This window comes from Ascaphus truei, chromosome 22 (assembly GCF_040206685.1).
Source record: "Ascaphus truei isolate aAscTru1 chromosome 22, aAscTru1.hap1, whole genome shotgun sequence".
Classification (NCBI taxonomy): Eukaryota; Metazoa; Chordata; class Amphibia; order Anura; family Ascaphidae; genus Ascaphus; species Ascaphus truei.
In genome coordinates, this window is record NC_134504.1 from 9,040,545 (window position 1) to 9,066,289 (window position 25,745).

Here is a 25,745-nt window from a genome sequence, read left to right on the forward strand (position 1 = left end):
CTAATACGACAGAGCCCTGCTAAGGGAATCACCGGGAGCATCCGGCGACTCAGTCACAATTGGAGGTACTGCTGAGATAGAACTAAGCATCCTACCACAAAAGCCTGTCCTGTTGTCCCCACATTATCGAGGACCCTCAGCTCTCCTGCAAACCAACAACAGGAACCACACACACCGGTAGCAAGGGCAGATCTCCCAGAGAGGTGGAAGGGGGGGGGGGGGGGGGGAGAAACGGCGCTACATCTCTCGAACGTAGCTTAGATATATAGGGTGCAGGTTGGATATTCCGTGTTCATTAGAGGCGAATTATGATATCATATAAAGGATAAATACTCTCACTCATAATTGCGTCCTGCACAGACTGAAAATTCAACACCCCTGTAAAAAATATATATATATATTTATTTTTAAGGGGGGCGCCAAATTTTAGTCTCACCACTCGGGTCTCCCCAGCTGCAAGGCACCTTGTTCTGACGCCAATTGTGAGCGAGCGTGCGCACCCAGCAGGGCACACGCATGGCCACCGCTCGGATGCCGTTTAGGATTAAGACCTGCACACGGGACAAGGGTGAATACACAGCTCACAGGTTGTCCCACTTTTCACCTTCGCAAGGGTCTCTCAAATGAACAATATTTACCCTAAATCCGTCTTCATATATCACCTGGCTTTCTGTGTGGGGGAGCAGGGGGGGGCTTTGTGGGGGAGCTCTGTGTGGGGGAGCAGGGGGGCTCTGTGTGGGGGAGCAGAGAGGGGGGCTCTGTGTGGGGGAGCAGGGGGGGCTCTGTGTGGGGAGCAGAGAGGGGGGCTGTGTGTGGGGATTGGGGGGCTCTGTGTGGGGAGCAGAGGGGCTTGTTATCGTCTCAGCTGCAACTTGGAAAATAAATTAAATGATAAAATCAGCGCAACCTGCCCTTCACAGACACACCCAGCAGCTCTGTCTGTGCTAGCCCTGCCTGTCCTGCCCCAGCCCTGCCTGTCCTGCCCCAGCCCTGCCTGTGCTGCCCCAGCCCTGCCTGTGCTGCCCCTGCCCTGCCTGTGCTGCCCCTGCCCTGCCTTTGCTGCCCCAGCCCTGTCTGTGCTTCCCCAGCGCTGCCTGTGAGAGACTTTCACTAGCACAGTCTCTAGGAAAAGTTTCTAATCTACACATTTGTATTACTACTGTGAAGCGCTATGTACACTAATGGCGCTATATAAATAAAGACATACAATACAATACAATACAATACACAGAATGTGACACTTAATCTGTACTGAACGCTATAAAAACTACAACTCCCATGATCCCCTTAGTGTGAGCATGCGCAGTAGGACACAGAGCTGTGACCCGGATGTAGTCAGTGTTTCCACTTCCTGAGAAATCACAGCATTAGAAAAATAGCAGGGACCCGGAGCGCCGGCTGTAGTAGATGGACCTCTTCCCCCACCAACATCTGTGGACCAGCGACCCCTGGTGGGCACCCAAGCAAAGTACGTTTAAACCCTGCTGAGAGATCGCACGGTGCTGCAGGGGACTGGAGACCAAGGTCGGGATAAGCACCCAACTGCCGTCCCCAATGGCCCCCTGTGTGTGCGCCCCCTGTGTGTGCGCCCCCTGTGTGTGTGCCCCCAACTGCCCCGTGTGTGTGCGCCCTGCTGCCCCCCCATGTGTGTGCCTTTATGACGCCCACCCATGTGACACCCCCGCCTCCCCTTAGACTCTGGAAGGATATCTTATGTGCAGTTGTACAGTGCTGTCTGGTTATATACACTCTGGGGAGGTGGGTAGCGCCGGCTGGTTATATATATACTATCTGGGGCGGTGGGGAGCGCTGTCTGGTTATTTACACTCTGGGGGCGGTGGGGAGCGCTGTCTGGTTATTTACACTCTGGGGGCGGTGGGCAGCGCTGTCTGGTTATTTACACTCTGGGGGCGGTGGGGAGCGCCGGCTGGTTATATATACTCTGGGGGCGGTGGGGAGCGCTGTCTGGTTATATACACTCTGGGGGCGGTGGGGAGCGCCGGCTGGTTATATATACACACTCTGGGGCGGTGGGGAGCGCCGTCTGGTTATATACACTCTGGGGGTGGTGGGGAGCGCCGTCTGGTTATACACACTCTGGGGCGGTGGGGAGTGCTGGCTGGTTATATACACTCTGGGGGCGGTGGGGAGCGCTGGCTGGTTATATACACTCTGGGGGCGGTGGGGAGCGCTGTCTGGTTATACACTCTGGGGGCGGTGGGGAGCGCCGGCTGGTTATATTTACACTCTGGGGGCGGTGGGGAGCGCCGTCTGGTTATATACACTCTGGGGCGGTGGGCAGCGCCGGCTGGTTATACACACTCTGGGGGCGGTGGGGAGCGCCGGCTGGTTATATATACACTCTGGGGCGGTGGGGAGCGCCGGCTGGTTATATACACTCTGGGGGCGGTGGGGAGCGCCGGCTGGTTATATACACTCTGGGGGCGGTGAGGAGCGCTGGCTGGTTATACACTCTGGGGCGGTGGGGAGCGCCGGCTGGTTATATATACACTCTGGGGGCGGTGGGGAGCGCCGGCTGGTTATATACACTCTGGGGCGGTGGGGAGCGCCGGCTGGTTATATACACTCTGGGGGCGGTGGGGAGCGCCGGCTGGTTATATACACTCTGGGGGCGGTGGGGAGCGCCGGCTGGTTATACACTCTGGGGCGGTGGGGAGCGCCGGCTGGTTATATAGACTCTGGACACTCCGCCGGCTGCTTCTATGATAAGGTTAGGGGTTTAGTGGTTAGGGTAGTGGGTTAATTTTAGGGGTGTTAGTGGTTGGGTAGGAGTTTTAGGGTAACGGATCAAGGTTTTTAGGGTATGGGGTAGTATTGGTATTGGGGGTATAGATTAAGGGCTACGGTTAGGGACGGAGTGTCCCAGAGGTGACATCACTTGCGGCATTTGGTCGTGTCGTGAATGCCCGTGACCCGTGACTAAATGTCCTAGACCGATGCCAGGTCACCTCTACGGCGCACACCGTTTTGTGCGGCACCATCTTGTTCTGGAGGCGCATAATTAGCACTCCTACACCAAATCACAGTGCCCCACATTCCTGGCTACCCCCCTGGATATATTTATATATCACGATTAGTGATGTACCGGGTACCTGAAAATGACCTGGTACTCGGCTTACCCTGCGTTTTTTTTTTTTCAGCAACCCGGAAATTACCCGGACCCGGCAACAGAGGGTTGGGACCGGCGCCGGGTCATTTCAGGGCAGCTGAAAATAGTTAAACAGTTACCTGCAGCCGGCGGCGAAATTTGGGAGCAGCCGCTGCCGTCCTGGTGGCAGCGGCAGCAGCCGAAGTCCGCGTTTAGCCGGCCGGAGCAGCAGAGCAAACAGCCGCTGCCTGTGGTAGCCGGGGAATCGTGGCTGGGGCAGGAGCGTTCCTATTGGACAGCCGGGGAGCAGCTGCTGCTCCCAGATATCGCCGATGTCCACTTCACCCTCAGTAACGTCTTCCTTGCCCTGCAGGTGAGTGCCCGACCGGGTAAAATCATTCATGTTACCCGGTTTTACAAAAATATCGGACCCGGTACAACACTAATGAGGATGAGGATGAGGATGAAGCGAGCACTTGCATGACACCCATGAGCAATTCATGCGCTTTTATATGAAGTATTATTTTTTAACATGGGTTTGGAGCAGGGTTCCCTGGGGCAGCAGCTTTGAAACGCCGCCATTATGTGAACCCTGCTAGCCAGAGTGGCTACCGGCACCGCTTACGGAGGCAAGTATCTCTGAAAGCAGTGGGTCCCCGGAGCGGAACTTAATGCGGTTTAACCCCCGCAGGTCCCCTGCTTCAATGCTATGCTATTCTTGCTCGGATTGCCTCCCAAGTTAGCCGGCCCGCAGGAGAGGCAGACTCGCACGCTGACTGCCGCACCTACATGCAGAACCTACACAACATACAGCCACAAAGCTGCAGTCGCAAGGAACTGTGAACTAAAAGAAGCCACTAGGGGGCGAAACATGCGTGAAGTTTTTCAACACACAAGCTATCACTGCAGACGCAGTGTGCGCCGGAGGGCTGCGCGGCAGAGCGCTCTAAAAAGCACTCGCTGGTGTCGTTCCAGGGACGCACCAAATTATTTTATTATTATTATTTTTATCTAATAATTGGGATCAACTGTGTATTAAAAAAAAAAAAAAAAAAAAATCTCATAGGGATTGTTATTGCAAATGGTGGTATGCTCCCAATATCCCATAAAGAGATTTGGTCCCTGTGGCCATCCCATAAATCTATAAATAGATTTTTTCATAAACAAAGTAATTGTGGGTTATAATAATAAACAATATACTGGATAATAGTGTTGTTTGCTTAAAATGGATATTAACAAAATATATTTTTCTCAAGTGGCTTCGATTTAGCCATCAGGATGAAAACCAAGACAAAGTACAATAATGCACAATTAGAAAATATGTAGGAGTGTTGTAGCATTAGTACCTGCCCCTCTGCTTCCTACATATTGATCTACACAGTATTTACAGAGATCCCACTCTGTTTATACAGAGGTCTCGGTGCGGATCACAGCCTCTAGGTGATGGAGGTCAATAAAATCTTAGTGCAGATCATAAAATCTTAGGGCAGCTTCATACAAATGACACAGAGATCTCCTTGCTGTGTGTTATTATAGGTGTGCTGGGGTTCTTTATTAATATGCAGAGAAATAGGTTTCCGCAGGCACTCCTCCTTATATGTAAGTTATATCACGTTGCAATGGTCGGTGCTCGCTTCTTCCAAGGGGCTTCCCTGTTGTATGTCCTGTGTAATATTAGAATATGAAGGCAGATGGAGAGGAGAGCACAACAGGCTTCTATTTGTGCCAATTGTATTAAGTCAGAGGAAAGCAATGTTTTGGTTGGAGTCGGCAGCCTTTATAAAGGTGAGGGGAAGTTACTGCGCTGTTTACTCTGCATTACCCACTTCTCACCGTATGAAATACAAAAGGGAGGCGGTGTCAGTATTGAGCCGAACTGCTGGACCTGAGAAAGTATCGGGAACATTTATCAAAGACTCTCTGATGCTCTGATGCCAAACGGGAGCACCAGATGTATCTGCTTTTTTTTATTTATACTATAGCACTGTACAGTGTGTTACTATGTTGCACTAGGAGGGCATTGCTATTCTTATAGCTGTTGATCCCTGACTGTTTATACTAGATGGTTATGTTATAGCAATCCTGAACCATTAATGTATTTTGTAGTGTTTGAAATGATGCTTCTGTTTGAGGATGGACCAGATGTGTGTTTTGGTGTCCCTGTCTCTCTGACTCCCCTTTGGGGTAGTTTTGTGTTAATAATTTTAGGTTTGAAAGCTCATACTAAATACTGTATATTTATCCAATAAAACAGATCGTACTAATTACATTTCTTCTCTTTTATACAGGTACAGCTGGCATCTACCAAATCTAAATCAAGGAATCTATCTCCGCACCTTCAGAGGAGCACTGCCCACTGCCAGCATGGACAGAGGAGCACTGCCCACTGCCAGCATGGACAGAGGAGCACTGCCCACTACCAGCATGGACAGCGGAGCACTGCCCACTACCAGCGTGGACAGAGGAGCACTGCCCACTACCAGCATGAACAAAGGAGCACTGCCCACTACCAGCATGGATCCACACTTGTTAAGTGAGTATTGTATGTATTTTGATGGCTCTGAAATTTGCAAGTAGGTCTATTTTGACGGTAGGGGCAAAATGGCTACCATATTAAAAGTTAAGCCCAGCCATTGCCAGTATCTGTCTGAATGGAGCTGCAGGATTTTCCCTGCAGATTCATCTTTATATGGCGCACCTGGTCCAAAACCCTGTGTGTTACTATGTATCACTGTATGTGTAATCCTTTATTCAATGTTTTCCTGTGTACTGTAACGGTAAAATGTATTTGGTTGTTGCCTTAGTGTGCTAAGTTAGTAATACACTGACCCAGTCTGCACGCCAAGGGAACCGGGTTCATGCTAGTCGAGAAGGGGGGCGGGGGGGAGGTGCAGTGCGGAGGACAAGAGTGCGGACGGGCAGAACTCATGTCTGGGAGACGTTGGTCCAAAGAACGGAACCTTTGTCTGCCCCAGACATTGAGGCTCTTATCTCTGCAGGAGATATCCGACTGTCCATAGAACTGCGCTGCATACGAGCTCCAATAGGCGCTGTTCTGGTTTGCTGATTTTGAAATTCCCGCACCTGTAAGCCAGCCGCTGCCGGCCATCCTGGGAGAACAGTGACACTTCCAGGCCGGATTGGCCCCCACGGGCGAGCCTTCGCGCTGTGATTTGTCCACACGCAGCATCTGCGCTGCGTTTGCTCGCAATCCCGTTGTCAATGCATTCCTATGGAGACGGGGAAACGATGTAAAGGGGAGCCGACCTGAGCTCCAGAGACTGTCCTGAAGTTGGTGCGCTCCAAGGCTGTGCCGGAGACGCCCCAGAACGAAGCTCGTTGCCGTTCCAAGGGGGGAAAGTGAAACTTGCATTGTGCACGGGGACTTTTGGTTTGCTGGGTATCACTGGAGCTTAGCTGGAGATATGGAGACTGAAGCTGGCGAGCGGGAGATTTTAAAGTGCTTTTGTGCAAACTGCATCGCAAAGTCTGGGAGACCTGAGACCCCTACGAATGTGGCAATACTCCTGGGTGAAGCCTACCGAATCGGTACCCAGCACCTAGATGGCTAGTTTTCTTCTCCCCACCCCACACCTGTAACCCCTCTTTTAGTGAGTTATAGCTCTTTGTGTATTATGCTGTCTCCGCTCGCTCCGGTTGGATTAAATATCCTTTTATTTGACTCCTTTTTCCTGTCTGGTCTTGGTCGCGGTGAATTATCCTGTCTCCCGTGACGGCTATCTGGTTATTTTGCAGTTATGTGAGTCAAACATCCAAATTAATTAATCTTGTGTTTTTTACAGAACCACTAGCAGGTAAAATGTAATATGTCTTCAACTATATTTGTCAATTTATGCCAGAAGGACTAGTAAAACATTTCTTTACGACAGGTATTACATTATACCAATATCAGAGAAGGTGAAATCATAAGAAGAGCCCCAACTCCCAGCTTTACATGATGGATTTTCCTTTTCTTATTGCCAGGTTTTCCAACGGTTGTACTGAAGCGATTAGAGATTAAGTCGGAGAAAGAAGAACCAAACGCTGAGGATCATGTGACCTCAATAAAGAGAGAAATGGATTCATTTCCTGTTGGGGGTAAGTAACCTTGTATCCTCACTTGTCTTCTATTCAATTAGTTTTAAAAATAGACTGAAATGTCTACAATATTGAGGAGAATAAAATTAAAGCATGGATACATTTATAAGTTTTATTAGCAAACAAACACATGATTTGTCTAAGGTTATATTGGGAATATTGTTATCATTAGTGAGGTTTGAACATTGGTAGCACCATAAACTCCAGCATGTTTCCAGCACTCGGGGGTAAAAACACTCATCACTCAGGGTTAATAATCAAGTACAATCAGTTACCTACCCCCTCCCCTTAGGAATCAGTATACAGTATTTCTGTATAGTGATATCACAAGAAGAGTTCCCACTCCCAGCTTTACATGATGGATTTTCCTTTTCTTGTTGGCAGGTTTCCCAGTGATTGTACCAGAGACGTTAGAGATTAAGTCTGAGAGAGAAGAACCAAACACTGAGGCTCATCTAACCACAATAAAGAGAGAAATAGTTTCATTTCCAGTTGGGGGTAAGTAACCTTATATCCTCACTTGTATTTATTCAATTTGTTTTAAAATGCACAAAGCCCTGCAAGCTCGGAACACAAACCCACCACACCGTATATATGTGTCAAAAGGAACGGTACTGGGATTGTGACCTCAGGTACACAACAAAAGACAAAAAGCCCTGGGCTAAAAAATAATTTGGCCAAATAATTTGACTAAATGAACTTTGCTTATGAGAAGAAAGACCGGTAATTATTTAACTATACTAGGGAACCGATCTATTCTATAGTGCGTTGTGGGATGAGCGCGTAAACCAAAGATTCATAACACGGAATGTGCCAGCCCATCAATTTGGGGATTTTGTCATCAAATTGTTCTAGGATTGTCAAACCAGTTGAAATCAATAATCTGTTATGACGATCAAGCACTGTCTTGAAGTCGAACTAAAATGTTCACAGGGTTAACATTGCTATGGCTGCGCGACGGAGCCCATGCCAGCGCTCTCCCCCTCCATCCGTGCGATCTGAAGGACTTCCGATCACTCGCGATTGGGCGGCGTGGTGGGGGCGCGGCCATGACGTCACGCGGCTGCTTCGCTCTCATTGGCTGGACCCCCGCCATGAAGTTGCCTTCGCTCGGCCACCGCACCAAGAGACACCATTTCTTGTCTTTTGGCAAAGGTGGTCGCTCATCGCCCTTTGTACGCACTACCCCATAGATGGCCGTACTTTGTGGGTGCGGCCAGCGGTGACAAAGCCTATGTCCAATAGCGGCTGGTCAGAAGAAAATCAGCACAGGCAGGCAGGATCTTCCCTCATCTAAACAGTGCAAGTATGATGTACTTCTAAAGGCAATAGGAAAAAATGCAGTCAAACAGTAGGTAATCATGTACAATAAATTACCTACCCCCTCCCCTGAGGAATCAGTATACAGTATTTCTGTATAGTGATATCACAGGAAGAGTTCCCACTCCCAGCTTTACATGATGGATTTTCCTTTTCTTGTTGGCAGGTTTCCCAGTGATTGTACCAGAGACGTTAGAGATTAAGTCTGAGAGAGAAGAACCAAACACTGAGGCTCATCTAACCACAATAAAGAGAGAAATAGATTCATTTGCTGCCTCTGGTGAGTACTATAACATCCTTTGGGGTAAACAAAGGTTATCTTGTTACAAGAAGTATGGTCACCTTTAGGGAATATTCCGGGTTTATTATCTCTCATAGGAAGCCCCTAGGCCTGCTGATTATTCTGGAACCAGCTCCATGCAGCAGAGTTACAGAGCAGTATGTCTCACTAATGAGTATGAAGGTTGGAACTGCAGAGTTGTGGGTCACTGACCATCCATGGAGTGCATTGGTGGGGAAAAATAAAACATTTCAAGGGCACCTTCCACCGTTTGACCAGTGTGTTCTTACACCCTAAGGGGCCTATTCAGGTAGCTTCCATAAAATCACTGCCAAATCGAACATTTTGGCATGACCCTACCAATCGGTCTGACATTTGTGTCATCACGGTATTCAGAAAGAGTTATTGCAAGTCAGAAACCGTGAGGTAGGAAAATGCCAAACCGCTCGGGATAGCAGCGTCTTTGTCTCAGGCTTTTTCTAAGTTCTGCCCCGGTGATCTGCCTGCAGTCTCCAAGGGCTGCACAGAGAGAGAGAGAGCTGCGTTTACCTGCACAGCTCTTACAGGCGATCTCCCTGCAGTCTCCAAGGGCTGCACAGAGAGAGAGAGAGAGCTGCGTCTACCTGCAGAGCTCTTACAGGCGATCTCCCAGCACAGCTCTTACAGGCGATCTCCCTGCACAGAGAGCTGCATCTCCCTGCACAGCTCATACAGGCGATCTCCCTGCACAGCTCTTACAGGCGATCTCCCTGCGCAGAGAGCTGCATCTCCCTGCACAGCTCTTACAGGCGATCTCCCTGCACAGAGAGCTGCGTCTCCCTGCACAGCTCTTACAGGCGATCTCCCTGCACAGAGAGCTGCGTCTCCCTGCACAGCTCTTACAGGCGATCTCCCTGCACAGAGAGCTGCGTCTCCCTGCACAGCTCTTACAGGCGATCTCCCTGCGCAGAGACGCTGCATCTCACTGTTTTTATTTTAATAACACAGTATTGAAGCAGTGGGGCTCCCGAGCTGAAACGCATTTATTTCAGCCTCGAGGACCTCCTGCTTCCCGAGTTACAGTCCCCGGTATGGGGGTGCCGGTATCTCTGCAAAGGTTAAATGTCCCGGTCACGTGACAGGAGATTTAAACAATGCAGGGAGATACTGATAACTCGGGAAGCAAGGGGGTCCCCGAGGCTAAAATGAATGTGGTTCAGCTCCGGAGACTCCATGCTTCAATACTGTTATTAAAATAAAAACAGCTTCATTACCTTGGCTGCGAAGGTAATGAAGGGGTTAAACCAGAGTACCTGGTTTATTGGAGGTGGGTGAAGGGGGTAGGAGCCAAAAATGATCTGATCAGCTGCTAGCGGCTCTGCATCGCATCGCCATACTATCCAGCATGCAAGAGCACACCACCCTTCCATGCTGGATTGCATGGCGATGCGATGCAGAGCAGCTGATGAAGATCTTTGGATCGTTCCTACAGATAAAGTAACCATATGTTGCATTGTAGCTACGTGACTCTCTTTGCCTACTCAAGGGAAGTACCACGTTTTTGTGGGAGCGGGCCACGAAACTTAGTGCCTGAGATGTAGCTGCCCTCTATGACTTTGGACTGTTTTCCTTTTTTTCTTTTGTGATATTGCCGTCTGGCCTTGTGTAGCACTTTTCTTTGCACTTTATTGTGTTGTTCACATGTTTTATAGTATGTAGATTACTGTGTTTTGTTTGTCCCCTTTCCCAGTCCTCCCAGGTATATCTCTCTCTGGGGGAGTATTTGTCTGGGTAATTGCCTTCCGGTAACACCCTGTTTAGCCCGGATAGGTCTCGCACTGTGATTTTGTCCACACACAGCATCTGTGCTGTGGTTGGTCACGGTATTCTTCAATGCTTTCCCATGGAGATGGGGAAACCCATGTATAGGGGAGCCTATCTGAGCTCCAGAGATTTGTCCTGGAGGTGGCGTGTAAACGGACTAAGCGGTGTGCTCCGAGGCTTTGCAAGAGACACCCCAGAGCGAGGAAAAGTAACTGCGTTCCCGCGGTCTGGGAGACCTGAGACCCCTATGAACCTGGAAGGTACTCCCAGGTAAGCCTACCAAAACGGTGCCCAGCACCTAGTTAGCTAGTGTTTCCCCTCCCCCCGTTACTCCTGTTTTGGTGAGTTATAGCTCTGTGCATTGTGTTGTCTGCTGTCTCCGGATGGAATACATATCCTTTATTGAATAAAATAGTTTAATTCGGGGCAAGCCCGCAAACATACAGAAAATGCGCAGAACGGGGAATACATACCCACTGGGGGGGAGACACTAGGCTCAACTCTGTGCAGGGCGCCTGTTTCAGGTAGGCTTACCCTGTCCGCTCCACGTCCAGGAACACACGGTACTCCTTTTTCGGGAGAGCAACCGCGTTCTCCCCGCTGGTTTCAGCTCCGTCCAATTCTCAGAAATGGGTCCCGAGAACTTGGACGCGAGAACTTGCTCCCGGCGCTTATCCTCCGCTTGGCCGGGCCGCCCCATCCCTCACAACCCTGCTTTACATGATGGGTTTTCCTTTTCTTATTGCCAGGTTTTCCAGCGTTTGTACCGGAGCGATTAGAGATTAAGTCGGAGGAAGAAGAACTGAACACCGAGGATCATTTGACCCCAATAAAGCATGAAATAGATTCATTTCCTATTGGTGGTAAGTAACTTCATATCCTCACTTGTCTTTATTCAGTTTGTTTAAAATGGACTGGAAGGTCTGCAATATTTTCCTGCAGGTCTCTCCATCCATCGGGGACTCGTAGCCAAAATGTCCTCGTCTATGATGTTCTGAAACAGGGTGTAGCATGGAGACACGGTGAGGGGGTAACCAGGCTCACTAATGAAGGTCAAGCCCACTTGGTTGCTCCTGATCCATGTTTTGGGGTCATAGTGTCAGCTCTTGGGCCTGACTGTTGTATATGTACTGCCATGCATTGCATGAAAAATATGTGACAGAATGTGTATGATTTTGCCTTTCCAGGAGTGCCAGCAAGCAGAGATTGCTAGGCTATGAGTTTCAAGGGGGAGTTTGCGGAGAAAATGTTATCAGATTGTGTCTACATAGCGGGGTTCCAGGGTTGCTGGATACCCCAATAATGTAGCCAGGGATCAGGTCAGAATCCCGGATACTTATAGACACAATGCTCCGGTCAAAATCCTACCCTGAAAACGTTCTTGCAGCTCACCCCCAGGAGTCCCTGCTTCAGCACAGACCAGAAAGGTAAAAGGGGCATAGGGATGCAAGTTATCACCAGAATGGTATAGGGGTCCCTAGTATAAGGGGGGATGTCCAGCTATTGTCCAGGTCACCCTGAACCGGGTATGGGGGCTCAGGGGGTACTCCAACTAAGTAATAAAGCTGTGGGTTTTAAAAAAAAAAAATGTAAGTCAGGTATGCAGAGTGTTAGGCATAGGGCTAGTGGGAATAAAAAGTAAACGTTCTCATTCTGTCCCTAACACCAGAAAGACTTTTACACTTTTCCTGGCTAAAATGTCTAAGTATATTTTATTAACTTTGAATGTTGGTATGGTATTATGCTTTATACACTGTGTTATAAGCTGGGACTTTCAAAGACGGTTCTCTGAGGGGGACTCGTGGGCTACCAGTTTGTGGTGCCACTGAGCCTGCCCTAGGTCCGTACTTCAGTCACAGATGCTGCCCGAGGTGTTAGAGCCATTTGACCAGGATGGTTGGGTTGAGTACCCTCGTCCGGGAAATAAAGTCAGCCATCGCGGCCAGCATTTGCCTTCCCAGACATGGAGGCCCCTAACCCAGTGGGTGGCTTCTGAATAACAAGTTGCTAGGGTGACAAACTCACGCATGCCTTCTTTGCATTCAGAAGATCCACTTGCCCGGCATTGGAAGACTGGCAGCCCTCTGATTGGCTGGTTGTAAAGTTCCCAGGCTCGGATTGGTTGTAGTATTTCATGAATAAATCTGAAATACTATAAGAAACCCAGAAGCCAATCTGATCCTCAGATTCTAAGCGCCAAGACAGCAGCGGCAAATTTGAACTGACCAAAAGATGCTCTGTGAGAAATAGATGCGAGCCGGCTTCAGAAATTTCAAGGCAAGAAATTTTCTAAGACCCACTTTTCGGGGCCAAGTTCTGAAAAGAGACTGTAGTAGTGGTCGCGGCTGGGACTACAAGCCGAAAAGAGTACCAGGACGTTTGATACTCGCTTCCGGTCAAGGGATTTCAGCACCTCCCAGAGTGGAAAGCGCGGTGGCGTCAGGAACGGCATTCCGGTTTCAATAGAACATAAACGTTCCCAGCACACCAAGAAAAAAAGAACTAATAAAGGATCAGCCAAAAAGTCAAATTTAATTAAACATTAACGATGCATATAACGTCAAACAGCAACAGAGGGACAACGTATATATATGGGAACAGGGACACAGACAGGGATGGGGAAGGAAAGAGAGGAAAGGAGAGGAAGAAAAAAACACGGGAACATGTGCTGGTTTTTTTTTTGCACACTGAGGAGTTTACTGTTGCAGCTTAACCTACCTTTGGACTGTTCCTGTGTATGCTGGCCACAAGTCTACTTCAGTGGGTCATTAACCTTGTAGCACCATATTTTGCCAGTTATACTCCTTATCCTTCACTGTGTTTTCAGGCACTCCTATATGAGATTTGTGCTTCCCAGTTTACCTGTATTTTGCTTGGAGAACTAGCACTAGCTCTCTATATATCTTTGGTATTCCACTATTTCATTTACCTTTGTAATTTAGTGTCAGTGTGTCACTGTGTATTTCAGGGACCTAGTCACAGGGTAAGGGAAGTACCAGGTGACTTTGGTCTACCTGGGAACGGGCCAGAAGAAGGGGTCTGTACCCCGAAACGTTACGTTGCCCCCCTTGCCCTGCACTTTTTATTTCCCGTGTTTTTTTCTTCCTCTCCTTTCCTCTCTTTCCTTCCCCATCCCTGTCTGTGTCCCTGTTCCCATATATATACGTTGTCCCTCTGTTGCTGTTTGACGTTATATGCATCGTTAATGTTTAATTAAATTTGACTTTTTGGCTGATCCTTTATTAGTTCTTTTTTTCTTGGTGTGCTGGGAACGTTTATGTTCTATTGATTATTTGAGAGGAACGAGGGTCCTCTCTGTTCCTGTCTGCACCCGTTATTGCTACACATACTTTCTTAGTGTGTGCTGTCTGTATTTACGTTCCATGCCTGTTTCAGTTCCAGGACTTTTCGGGCCGAGTCCCGGTCATCTAAAGGACTTTGTAAAGACTTTGTTTTCTGTGCTATTGCAACTAGGAAAGGTTAGTTTTGTGCCTATCTTAGGTGGGGTGAGTCTCCTGGTCCATCAGCCATCATGGCTGCAAAGCAAAGCCTCACAGTTCCTCCCTTCCATTCATGGGCAACCAGACCCTGTTTTTTCAGGATGGTGACAAAATGTCTTGTCCATGGTAGTGGCGTAAACATCTTGACCCTTTACCCAACACCTCTCTTTAGGACCATACCCCTTCCAATCTGCCAGATATTGCAGAGAGCCTCTGAACGTACACACGTCCAATATCTTCCATACCTCATACCCTAGTTGACCATCAATGGGTACCGGTTTAGGAAGCGGTGAAGATGTACACAAATGTATTCTTTCCGACAGGCTTCAGTAGTGACACGTGGAAGGTCGATGGAATCTTCAAGAAAGGAGGAAGCTCCAGTTGAAGCAACCACATTCACTTTTCGAGTGATCCTGTATGGACCAATAAAGCGTGTTCCAAATTTAGTCGAAGGCTGGCATAACCGAATGTTCCATGTAGACGGCCATACTTTGTCCCTAACGACATAAGGATGCGTTGGCCTCCTTCGTTTGACAGACAAGTTTTTTTTCTCCATTGCCGAGTGAAGAGTAGCCTGGATCCCCTTTCAAAGATCATGCAGATTCTCTGCCCTGGTGTCAGCCACCAGAACATGTACCGCTGAGGAATGAAGAGGAAAGGCATTGGATGGTAACCCAATGCAGCGAAAAAGGAAGAGCAGCCCAAGGAATCATGTGACAAGGAATTGCGGACAAACTCTGCCAATGGTAGAAGATCTGCCCAATTGTTCTGCTGCTCATTGACATAGCACCTCAGATACTGTTCCAGGAATTCATTGGTGCACTCAGTTTGACTGTTCAACTAAGGATGGTATGCTGAGAAAAAAATGGAGATTGATCTTCAAATGCCTGCAGAACTCCTTTTCAAAACATGGATATAAGCTGCAACTCTGTCCAAGACTATTTGGGTAGACCAAGCAAACAAAACACTTCTTTGGTGCAGATGCCTGCCATCTTTGAGGAGGGATACTTCTTTTAATGGCTCGAAATGTGCTGGTTTTGAGAAATGATCAATTACGACGAGGGTGGTTGTCATGCCGTGAATTTGGGAAGTTCCACAATGAAGTCCATGGATAGGAGTGCATGGTATTTGCAGCGCCTGCAGAAGGCAATGTTCGAGAGACCTTGTCTCTGCGTTCAGGGTCTGTGACTGGAACAAAGTCCCAGACATTAGTTTAACTCTGGCCACCAAAAGGTCCTCTCATGGAATGCCAGAGTTTTGTGGACTCTTGGATAGCCTACGACCTTGGATTCATGTCCCTCTCGTAAGGCTTCCTGTCGAAAATAAGTGATAACGTAGCTCTTAGGGCTACGGAATGTCCAATGGGTAACTTGGCCTGGCCTTTCATAATGTGCTGAAAGACAGGGGTAACAGTGGCAATGAATTTAGAAAGGGCGATTATGAGACCCTTATCCACATATTCCATTGTGTCCATGGAGATCTGGCAGAAAAGGGCATTCTCCTTCACGTTCTTGGATCCAGGTCGATATGAAATAATATAATTAAAGCGGCTATAAAAAAAAATGTGCCCATGTTGCCCGACGAGTGTTAAGCATGTGTGCCCCTTCGAGATACCACAAGAACTTGGGAGTAAGTTAAAATCTGAGAAGGAAAGAGAGGAGTTAAATATTTCACCTAGGCAGTGTGCTTGGGAAATTGGATGAATAGTAGTTTTGAATGTGACAAAAAGGTAACACAAAATGGAGCAATTGGACCAAGTTTAAATACCATGTATACTTCTCTCGCCTATCTTTTCACGATATATTTCTGTCTGGTTGGATTGGTATCATTAACTCACTAATTGTGATAGATCAGGAGTTTCTTAACTTTACTTCTCATGGACAGGAGTTTTTTAACTTTACTTCTCATGGACAACTTCAATGTTAATAATATTTTGAAGGACTTACATGTACACTTGTATAATTTATATTTCTTACTGTATTCATTATGTATCAAATTTAATCCACTGTGAGCTGCTAGTAAGAAATTGCAGGTGTCTTGAAACCACCATCAAAGTCGTTGGATGCCATTGGGTATCCAGGGGCCACCGTTTTAAAGCCATGGATATAGAGTAAAGAGGACATTTTTGTTAATTAAATAGTGAAGAAAATTCTGAAAGTATGTTTTATTACTGAATTGCTTTACAGATTGAAAACATGTTTGTCTTTTTTTTATTTACTTCTGTTTAGAGAACTGCTTGAATGAGGAGCAGAGCTGGAGCTCCATGTCTGGAAGCTGGTTTACCACCTGCAGCCCAGAAGTGCCTAAAAACAATGATTCCTGCCACATGTTGGATACGTGCAAGGAACCAGTGCCACAGGATGGGGCATTTTCAGGCCTTGTACAGCACACAGCACAGACTGATTTCAAGTATGGTTCAAGCAAAAGATATGAGAGAGATTCAAGAATAAGCTCCAATGCTCAGCTTTTTGTCTGTTGCAAGTGTGGGAAAAGCTTCTCACTGAATAAGGACTTGTTCACACACCTTTGTGTCCCTACTAGCAAGCAACCCTTTACCTGTACAGACTGTGGGAAACGTTTTTCACTGAAGGGGGAACTCCTGTCACACCAGCGGATTCATTCAGTGGAGAAACGTTTTAATTGTACAGCGTGTAGGAAGCAGTTAAGCAGTAAGAGCAGCCTCCTCACACACCAGAGGATTCACACAGGGGAGAAACCTTTCACATGTACAGAGTGTGGGAAACAATACAGTGAAAAGAGCAAACTCCTCACACACCAGAGGATTCACACAGGGGAGAAACCATTCACATGTACAGAGTGTAAGAAACAATTCATTGATCAGAGCAACCTCCTCAAACACCAGAGGATTCACACAGGGGTTAAACCTTTCTCATGTGTAGAGTGTGAGAAACGATTTTCACAAAAGAGCCATCTCCTCAAACACCAGAGGATTCACACAAGGGAGAAACCGTTCACATGTGTAGTGTGTGGAAAAAGTTTTTCATACAAGGGAAGACTTCTCACACACCAGAGGATTCACACAGGGGAGAAACCTTTCACATGTACAGTGTGTGAGAAACAATTCATTGATCAGAGCAGCCTCCTCAAACATCAGAAGATTCACACAGGGGAGAAACCTTTCACATGTACAGTGTGTGGGAAAAGCTTTTCACAAAAGGGCCACCTCCTTAAACACCAGAGGATTCATACAGGAGAGAAACCTTTCACATGTACAGAGTGTGGGAAAAGTTTTTCACAAAATGGCCACCTCCTTAAACACAAGAGGATTCATACAGGGGAGAAACCTTTCACATGTACAGAGTGTGGGAAAAGCTTTTCACAGAAGGGCCACCTCCTCATACACCAGAGGATTCATACAGGGAAGAAACCATTTGCGTGATTACAGTAAGGTTGAGCTATATAGCATGATAATTGTCATGGATGACAAGACTACTACACTGGGATCGCAAGCACCAGCCTGAACAAAGGAGTTAAATAAAATTAGTTTATTTGGGCTGGAGCTAACAGGAGCAACACTATGCACAAAACAAGCTTAAACTCATCAAAACTGGGTTGCGGGGGGAATCCTAGCGGGCTTGGTGCTGCCATTGCTAGCTTGCCCAGGATGTCTTCCACAATCCGTCTCCGTATCTCACTAACCTGGGATGGTAGCCACTTGTTTACAGTTCAAATCCTGTTTGTCTCTGACACCAAGATTAGTTATGAGCCTTAGACTATAAGAACTGGAGCTGTAGATCGGCATAGGCTTACATACTTTTCCGGCCTCCATCTGAAACCATGGAAGACCGGCTGCCTACCAATCAGCGAAGAGATCATGAGATAGACCAAGCAGGGCTGTGGGACATTGCAGGACTTTAGGACAGCCCACAGAGGGCTTAAGCAGAGTGGGTCAAACTGACCAATGGGAAACGACCTGGCGGGATTAGGACCCAGGCCTCCCACAGAAAGACATCTCAGAGTCATGGATGAACAATGGCTCCACTTTTGAAGTACATTCTCCCTGATCGGAGTCCACTTTTTCAGTGTTCCAGAGCACCTCACCTAACCCAAATTTAAATTATGACCCAAACCTTCATTGTGTGCTGGCCGGGCTGAGTAGATTACCAATCCACCACACAATGGAGCCTTACAAATCACAACAGTAAAATACATATAGGAAATAAACAGTTTAACAGGGGAACATAATATACAGGGTGTTGGCCATTTTGGCTGCAATAAGATGTCCACATGAGCCTGTAACATAGGCAGTCATCTTAAAGGGTATGGGCAACCAGCAGGCTTAACCTTAAATACGATTGCCAGACCTACCAACACAATAATACCATTAAAATAATGAAGTATATTATTCATCTGGTACATCAAAGATTAATGTATATTTTTAAAAGGCCTATTTTTCTTCCATGAAAAGTGAAACTGGCCTACGTATTTATTGGTCAGTAAAACAAAAACATGTTTAGCTAACACCTCCCCTCCCCCCGCCTTGGAACTGTTATGTAAACGAGCCTTGATTTCAGATGGTTGGGTGATTAAGCCATAACTCAACAGAACTGTTCATAGTAAACTGGCAACCAGAGATTCACATAGGATTGTTTATATTATGGAGGTCTGATGACAGTACCCAGACCATTCCAGGTGTCCTGGATTTTGTCTTCAAGGGGACCATATATTCTTGAAATCCCCCCTCCGAGCAACAGAGAAAGGTGACAAAAGGGTCACCATTCAGCCGAAGGTCTTTTACTAAAAATAAAAGATATCTTGGTTTTGACTTGATTCATAAGAGTAACAAATATATCTTAGTGATATTTGCGATCAGACAGATGAAATTAAACCAATTATGACAGGTTGGTCTATGTTACATACCCAATCAAGATGGATGTCCACGCGTGTAGTTTATTTATACAAATGTAACAAACGTGGTACCATCCTTGGGATAATAGAAAACGTTATGGGATGTTTTTATACTTGGGCAGTTTTTAATAATACAGCTCAACCCCCTCAACGCTGGGCTTGGGGTCCAAAGAATCACATCGCGTTAGAAATAATGTACAATTGTATGCATTGTACAATAAAGTATTTAAGACACCAATAATCGTGTTGTAAAGTATTCATAAATATGAAGATTGGGAGCCACGCTTGCATCGCGTTATAAGCGGATTCGTGTTGTAACGGATCGCGTTATAACAGGGTTGAGCTGTATATGTTTTTAAAATCTCCCCATGTCTTACAAATTTCATTACAGAATAATGTGGGGGAGTTAAGGACGTGCCTCAGAAGGCGATCTTATTCCGTTTTCAATTCAGTGTTTTTAAAGATATAAAAGCCATGCATTTGGGATGTGAATTTAGAATTCAACAGATGTGTTTTTATGTCAACAAGACACATGAATGCTCATATTTCATGATCTCCGCGCAATCTGATATTATGTGGTAATGTATTTAGATTTTCTGTTTGATCCTGTTTATTTTCATTAAACTGCCGGCATATATTATACAGTATGTTTCTTGTAACACTCTTTTCTGTAACTAAGGACTGTACAACATTTGCACCTGTGTAGTAAATCTAAAATGTAATTAATACTGTCTTCGGTCCCTAATTGAACTTTGCATGTCATGAAGAGAGTAATTGCATTTTCAGACATTTTGCTACAATATATATTTTTGGTGTTAATCTTTTTTTAAATTTCTTTATACTAGTAAACGGGATGGAGGACACCTAGTGGTAAGATCCGTGGTGGTGGCAGAAAGTTTGAGAGTCTGAGAACAACTGGGGATGACAGAGGTTCAGGAATGAAGACTGATTGGAAAAAAGTTTAATCAGAGCAGTCAAAATAATCCAGGGTCATTCACTGGCAGGCAGCAGAATAACAAGGGTTAAAGAAAAGGTGTGTTGCAACATTTGCTCACAACGGAGATGGCAGAACATATTGGGCAGAGTCAACAACCTGCGGCACTGGCTCAGATCGATTCTCAGGATCGTAGTGGTCCGAGCAAATTACAACTTCTTCTTTCGAGACCCAGGGACTCTGCAATTTGACATTCCCTGAAGCAGTGGGGCCAGTCTGCATTCATTCTCCAATTTAGTCAGTGGGCCATGGTGCACTGACCTAGGTAGCCCCACCTGAAGATCTATTTAGCGTTCAGAACAAGTTGGTGGGCATAGAGATGTCCACCGAAAGGAAATCACTTTTATACACACACCACTGCATAAAATCTAACTTTTAATATGTATATTTAAAACTTATTGACAAAATAAAGAGTACTAACATAATTTTATCCCTCATTTAAAAATTGAAATGTCCCAATGTACGCTTCATAGGTACATGTAATAGGCACCCCATGTACTAATGTTCTACATTGTGTACTAATGTACATGTTCTACAGTAGGGCTCAGAAGGCAGGGGCAGCCAGACCACCCCCCTAACACATCACTGGCTCCCGAGTACTTTATACTTTCCTGTTAGCATGTAGTACACACTTAGGTTCTAAGCTCTGCTGGGTAGTGTGCCTGTCACACAGGAGTAGGTCTCATGCTTAAATACACTTCTACACGTGTATATGCATTTCATAACTATGCAAATACTGAGCACACACGTGTCATGTATGTGCTGTCAATGCAGAGAGCCGTATGTATGTACAAACACCATTTCCCGTAGTGTCAGATTAATGCTCACATACCACTTCGAAGATGTAAATTGCAACAGAACTGACATGCAAAGCCCTGTACTAAAACATGTTACACGGGTCGCGTTCAGACCTCATGTCCCGTGTGTTTGTGCGCCCCTGTACTAATCTTTCCCCGCTGCACCCCTCCCTTAGCTCTGGCTCTCTGCATGGAAATGTGACATCACATGACCCTGCAGCATCATATGACACCACGTTGCCGACAACAAGGTTAGTGAAGTTGCAGAGGCCTCACGCGATCCCAGCATTAATTTAAATGCCCTGGGGGGGGGGGGGGGGGGGGAGTGTGGGGGGCTGCTTCAACCGCCATGCCCTGCCTGGGGGAGGGAAAACTAAAATAAAAACACAAAAATCGTGCACCCCCCAGTTTGCAAACCCTGGTCTAATAGCACTTATATAGCGACAACTTGCTGCAGAGTAAAAGAAATGTGAACGCAAGCCTTAATTGAAAATGTTTTATTTAAATAAGAAAACAGTTAAATACATGAAACAGCATTAAAATTGAAATTCAAGTGTGTTTCTTTTCATTACACAAAGTGCCAACACGCTGCCAGCATCTTACCTCCAACTACACGGATTACCGTCCAACAATTGTTCCCTTGTCAAAAGGTTTACCCTGAAATTGCATGTTCCCTCTTTGCTTCACCTTTGGGGATAACCAATAATTTAAAAAAAGTCTGACGAGCATTGTATTGGCTCTTTAGATGAAAAAACTTCTTGTACCCCATACAGCTTATTAGACCATCTGTCAGGGAGTATTATACCCCTATTTCATATAGCGGCCTTGCTGTGCAGTTATAAAGGGATCTTTGGGAGACTGTCTGTGTCTTCTTGTTTGTTTGTTGATGCAATGTTACCCAGTTTATTTAAGGCCTTAGAATGAGGGGCATTTCACAAGCTTGGCGAGGCCATAAACTTGTGACAAGGGGATTGGTGGGAATATTTCTACTCATCGCAGGAGAGTCCTTTAACTGGAAGCTGTAGATGAAGTCTTGCAGGTTAAAACCCATGAACTTTCAACTGGTCATCCTTAGCAAGTCCAACCTGAAAGAAAGTCGCAAGATGTGAGCATTCAACATAGATACACACACATCTGCAACAATACAAATGGGTGGCTATGAGAACCTGGCATCTTAATGAAGGGCACAAACCCTCAAAGGGAGCCAGGGAATAACTAGATATATTGCACTTAAAGGCTTTAACTAGTTTGTTTTTATCGCAATCATCAGCGATGCCCTGTACTGCAGTGAGGGTCTTTCTGCCGTTCCCTCCTGCTGGATCCCTTATATGAATGGAATCTTCTCTCCCCGCTGGGAGCGGTCATCACTCTTACTGGCATCAGCAAAGGGGTCCTCAACAAAGAAAATAAACTAATATTCACTTTCATGCAACATACTTACAGCCGACGTACCTGTAACAAGCAACACCCGCTGCAATGTTTGAAGCGGTTGCCAACATACCAGCGGTACCCTCAACAGCCAACATTAATATTTGTGACGATACAGTATGCATACGCTTATGACCCATGCCAATTCACCCTCAGGACACGTTTATAGTGCTGGCTACGGCGAAGTCGCAACAAGTCACATGGTCTGCCGCAGGTGCCCATAGTGGGCCAGATCGGCGCGACTGTGCTGCAGAGCAACGGCAATCACCGTAGTCAAAGGATTTTTACTTTTTCGGCAATCACACGAGTAACGTCAGCAGTTCAGCCAATGAGGGCTCACAGCCACGTTCCCGTCACCCTTCCTCGGTCTCCTGCGCAGGAAGAACAGGCAATCGCAATAGTCTACGGCTGATGTCACGCGGTTGCGTAGCCAGCACTGTAAGCGTAGCCTTATATGTGGCAGGTAGAGGTTGCCCACCCACGGGTCTGCCAGTGACATTCTCAGGGTCGGCAGCTGCCCATCACCCATGGCTCTGTGACATATTATAAAAACAACAAGAGAAGGGGGGATGTCCCCATCTGCTGATATATATTTCTCAAACAGTCATATGTTTCTATGTCTGTATATGTGTCTCCCCTGTTGTCCCTCCCCTGTGTCCCTAGCGGCAATCCACATTGGACTTAGGGCCAGGGCCAATGAGAATTGCTCCCTTTGGCCCGCCACGTGTCCCCGCACACCTTCTCATTTGGCCTGAGGCGGAGTGAACGGGCCAAGGAGAGAGCACACACAACACACACACACACTCACACTCACACACAACAGCACATTCACTCACTCTCCTCGGATCTGCGCCAGTCCCACTCTCCACCACCTCTCACTCCCGTCGTGTGTGTGTGCCCTCCACTCAACCTTCACAAACCTCCCCCGCCCCTCCCCCTTACCGCCAAACCTTCAGCCTCCCCGGCGCCAAGCCTCCTCCACCTCACCTCCGCAAACTCACCGCCCCCCCTCACCGCAAACCCCCCCCGCACCGCAAACCCCCTCACCGCAAACCCCCCCACCCCCCCTCACCGCAAACCCCCCGCCCCCCCCTCACCGCAAACTCCCCCGCCCCCCCCTTCACCGCAAAACCTCAGCCCTCCCCCGGCGCCAAGCCTCCTCCACCACACCTCACTCACACACCGCCAGCAAAACTCCCTCCGCCAGCAAAACTCCCGCCGCCTCACACCGCCAGCTCACACACTCAGCTCACTCCTTCTTCTCATCGCGGCCCCGTTCTTACCGCCGAGAGAGCGTCGCAGCTAGAGCAGTTAACCCCCCCCGCTGGCCGAGCCGGGAGGCACCGTGAGTGCGCAAGGAGTTGTAACCTCTCCCCATCCCCTACCCACCACACACACAACCCCCCCCCGCCGGTGCCTGAGGCCGGGAGCACACCGTTGGTGGGCGCAAGGAGGTAACCTTCCCCCCCCCCACCACCACACACAACCCCCCCCCGTGGCCGGGAGCACCGGCTGGGCGCAAGGAGAGTAACCTCCCCCCCCTCCACACAACCCCCAACCCTCCACACATCCCCCCCCACACACACAACCCCCCCCCACACACACACACACACACAACCCCCACCACACACCACACACACACCACACACCCCCCCCCCCCCCGCGGCCGGGAAGCACCGGCTGGCGCAATGGAGGTACAACTACACACACAGTTGACACACACACAGTGACACACACACACAGTCACACACTGGACTGACACACACTGGACTGACACACAGTCACCACACTGGACTGACACCCAGTCACACACTGACTGACACCCAGTCACACACAGACACTCACCCACTCCACTGCCGCACGCGCAAACACTGACTGACGCACAACTGACTGAGTGCACACATCGCACACTGACTGTGAGGGCACACACACACACTGACTGCCTGACACACACTGAATGGCGCCCGCGCACACACATGTGACTGACGCTGCGACGTCACACACACCCCTGCCTTAACGCACACACCTGAGACACACATACTGACTTGACGCACACACACCCTGACTGACGCAGCTCGCACACACATCACCTGACTGACGCCACGCGCACACACACACCCTGACTGACGCACGCACACACACACACACCTGACTGACCGCACGCACAACACACACCCTGACTGACGCACGCACACACACCCTGACTGACGCACACACACCCTGACTGACACACGCACACACACCCTGACTGACGCACGCACGCACACACCCTGACTGACTGCACGCACGCACACACCCTGACTGACAGCACGCACACACCCTGACTGACGCACGCGCACACACACCCTGACTGACGCCCGCACACACACACACACACACCCTGACTGACGCACGCGCACACACACCCTGACTGACGCACGCGCACACTACACCCTGACTGACGCACCGCGCACACACCACCCTGACTGACGCACGCGCGCACACACCCCTGACTGACGCACGCGCGCACACACCCTGGACTGACGCACGCGCGCACACACCTGACTGACGCACGCGCCGCACACACCCCTGACTGACGCACGCGCGCACACACCCTGACTGACGCACGCGCGCACACACCCTGACTGACGCACGCGCCGCACCACACCCTGACTGACGCACGCGCGCACACACCCTGACTGACGCACGCACACACACACCCCTGACTGACGCACGCACACACACACACCCTGACTGACGCACGCACACACACACACCCTGACTGACGCACGCACACACACACACCCTGACTGACGCACTGCACACACACCCTGACTGACGCACGCACACACACACCCTGACTGACGCAACGCACAGACACACTGACTGGCGCACAAACACACACACTGACTGGCGCACACACACACACACACACTGACTGAGGCACCACACGCACGCACACACTGACAGTGTGTGTGTGTTTGTGTTTCTGCGTCAGACTCACTGACGCACGCGCACACACACACACACACACTGACTGACAGACGCACACACAATGACTGACGCACACACTGCATGAAGCTGTAAAGGGGGGACAAACAGAGCTGTGAGGGAGGGAGGGGGACTGGATTGAGGAGACAGAGAGGAGCGGGAACATTACATCCCGGGCAACGCCGGTCTCTCAGCTAGTTATCATTATAGGGCAGGGTCAGGATATGTATTTTAGGTGACTTTAGTATACTTGCGGGCTATATATGGGACACTTGTCTTGTGGTTTCATATATTAGGTTTCCAAGCACAGTCAGTGGTCATTATATTATAGTCTATTGACTTAATTACTACATATCTTTTGTAGCGCGCGTTCCTTCTCGTTCACACACCCAATTCATTGCAAAAAGTCTCTGGGACTGTCTGTAATAGAAGGTGTCAGGGGCATTCCCCAATGGTCACCCACAGCAGAGCACGAGAGGGAGCGAGCACGAGAGGGAGCGAGCACGAGAGGGAGCGAGCACGAGAGGGAGCGAGCACGAGAGGGAGGCGAGCACGAGAGGGAGCGAGCACGAGAGGA

At 48.2% G+C, this 25,745-nt stretch overlaps 1 protein-coding gene across 1 annotated transcript in view; it reads left to right on the top strand.

Moving 5' to 3' along the window:
- The window catches only part of LOC142472600 (uncharacterized), a 45,628-nt gene extending 25,923 nt beyond the window's left edge, over positions 1-19,705 (top strand). Inside the window, exons 8-14 of the mRNA XM_075579675.1 lie at positions 1,336-1,524; positions 5,398-5,642; positions 7,094-7,207; positions 7,592-7,705; positions 8,694-8,807; positions 11,360-11,473; positions 16,339-19,705. Coding sequence (XP_075435790.1) covers positions 1,336-1,524; positions 5,398-5,642; positions 7,094-7,207; positions 7,592-7,705; positions 8,694-8,807; positions 11,360-11,473; positions 16,339-17,510 — 2,062 coding nt within the window. The 3' untranslated portion in view covers positions 17,511-19,705. The remainder of the gene's footprint in view (positions 1-1,335; positions 1,525-5,397; positions 5,643-7,093; positions 7,208-7,591; positions 7,706-8,693; positions 8,808-11,359; positions 11,474-16,338) is intronic.
- The last annotated feature ends 6,040 nt before the right edge of the window (positions 19,706-25,745 follow it).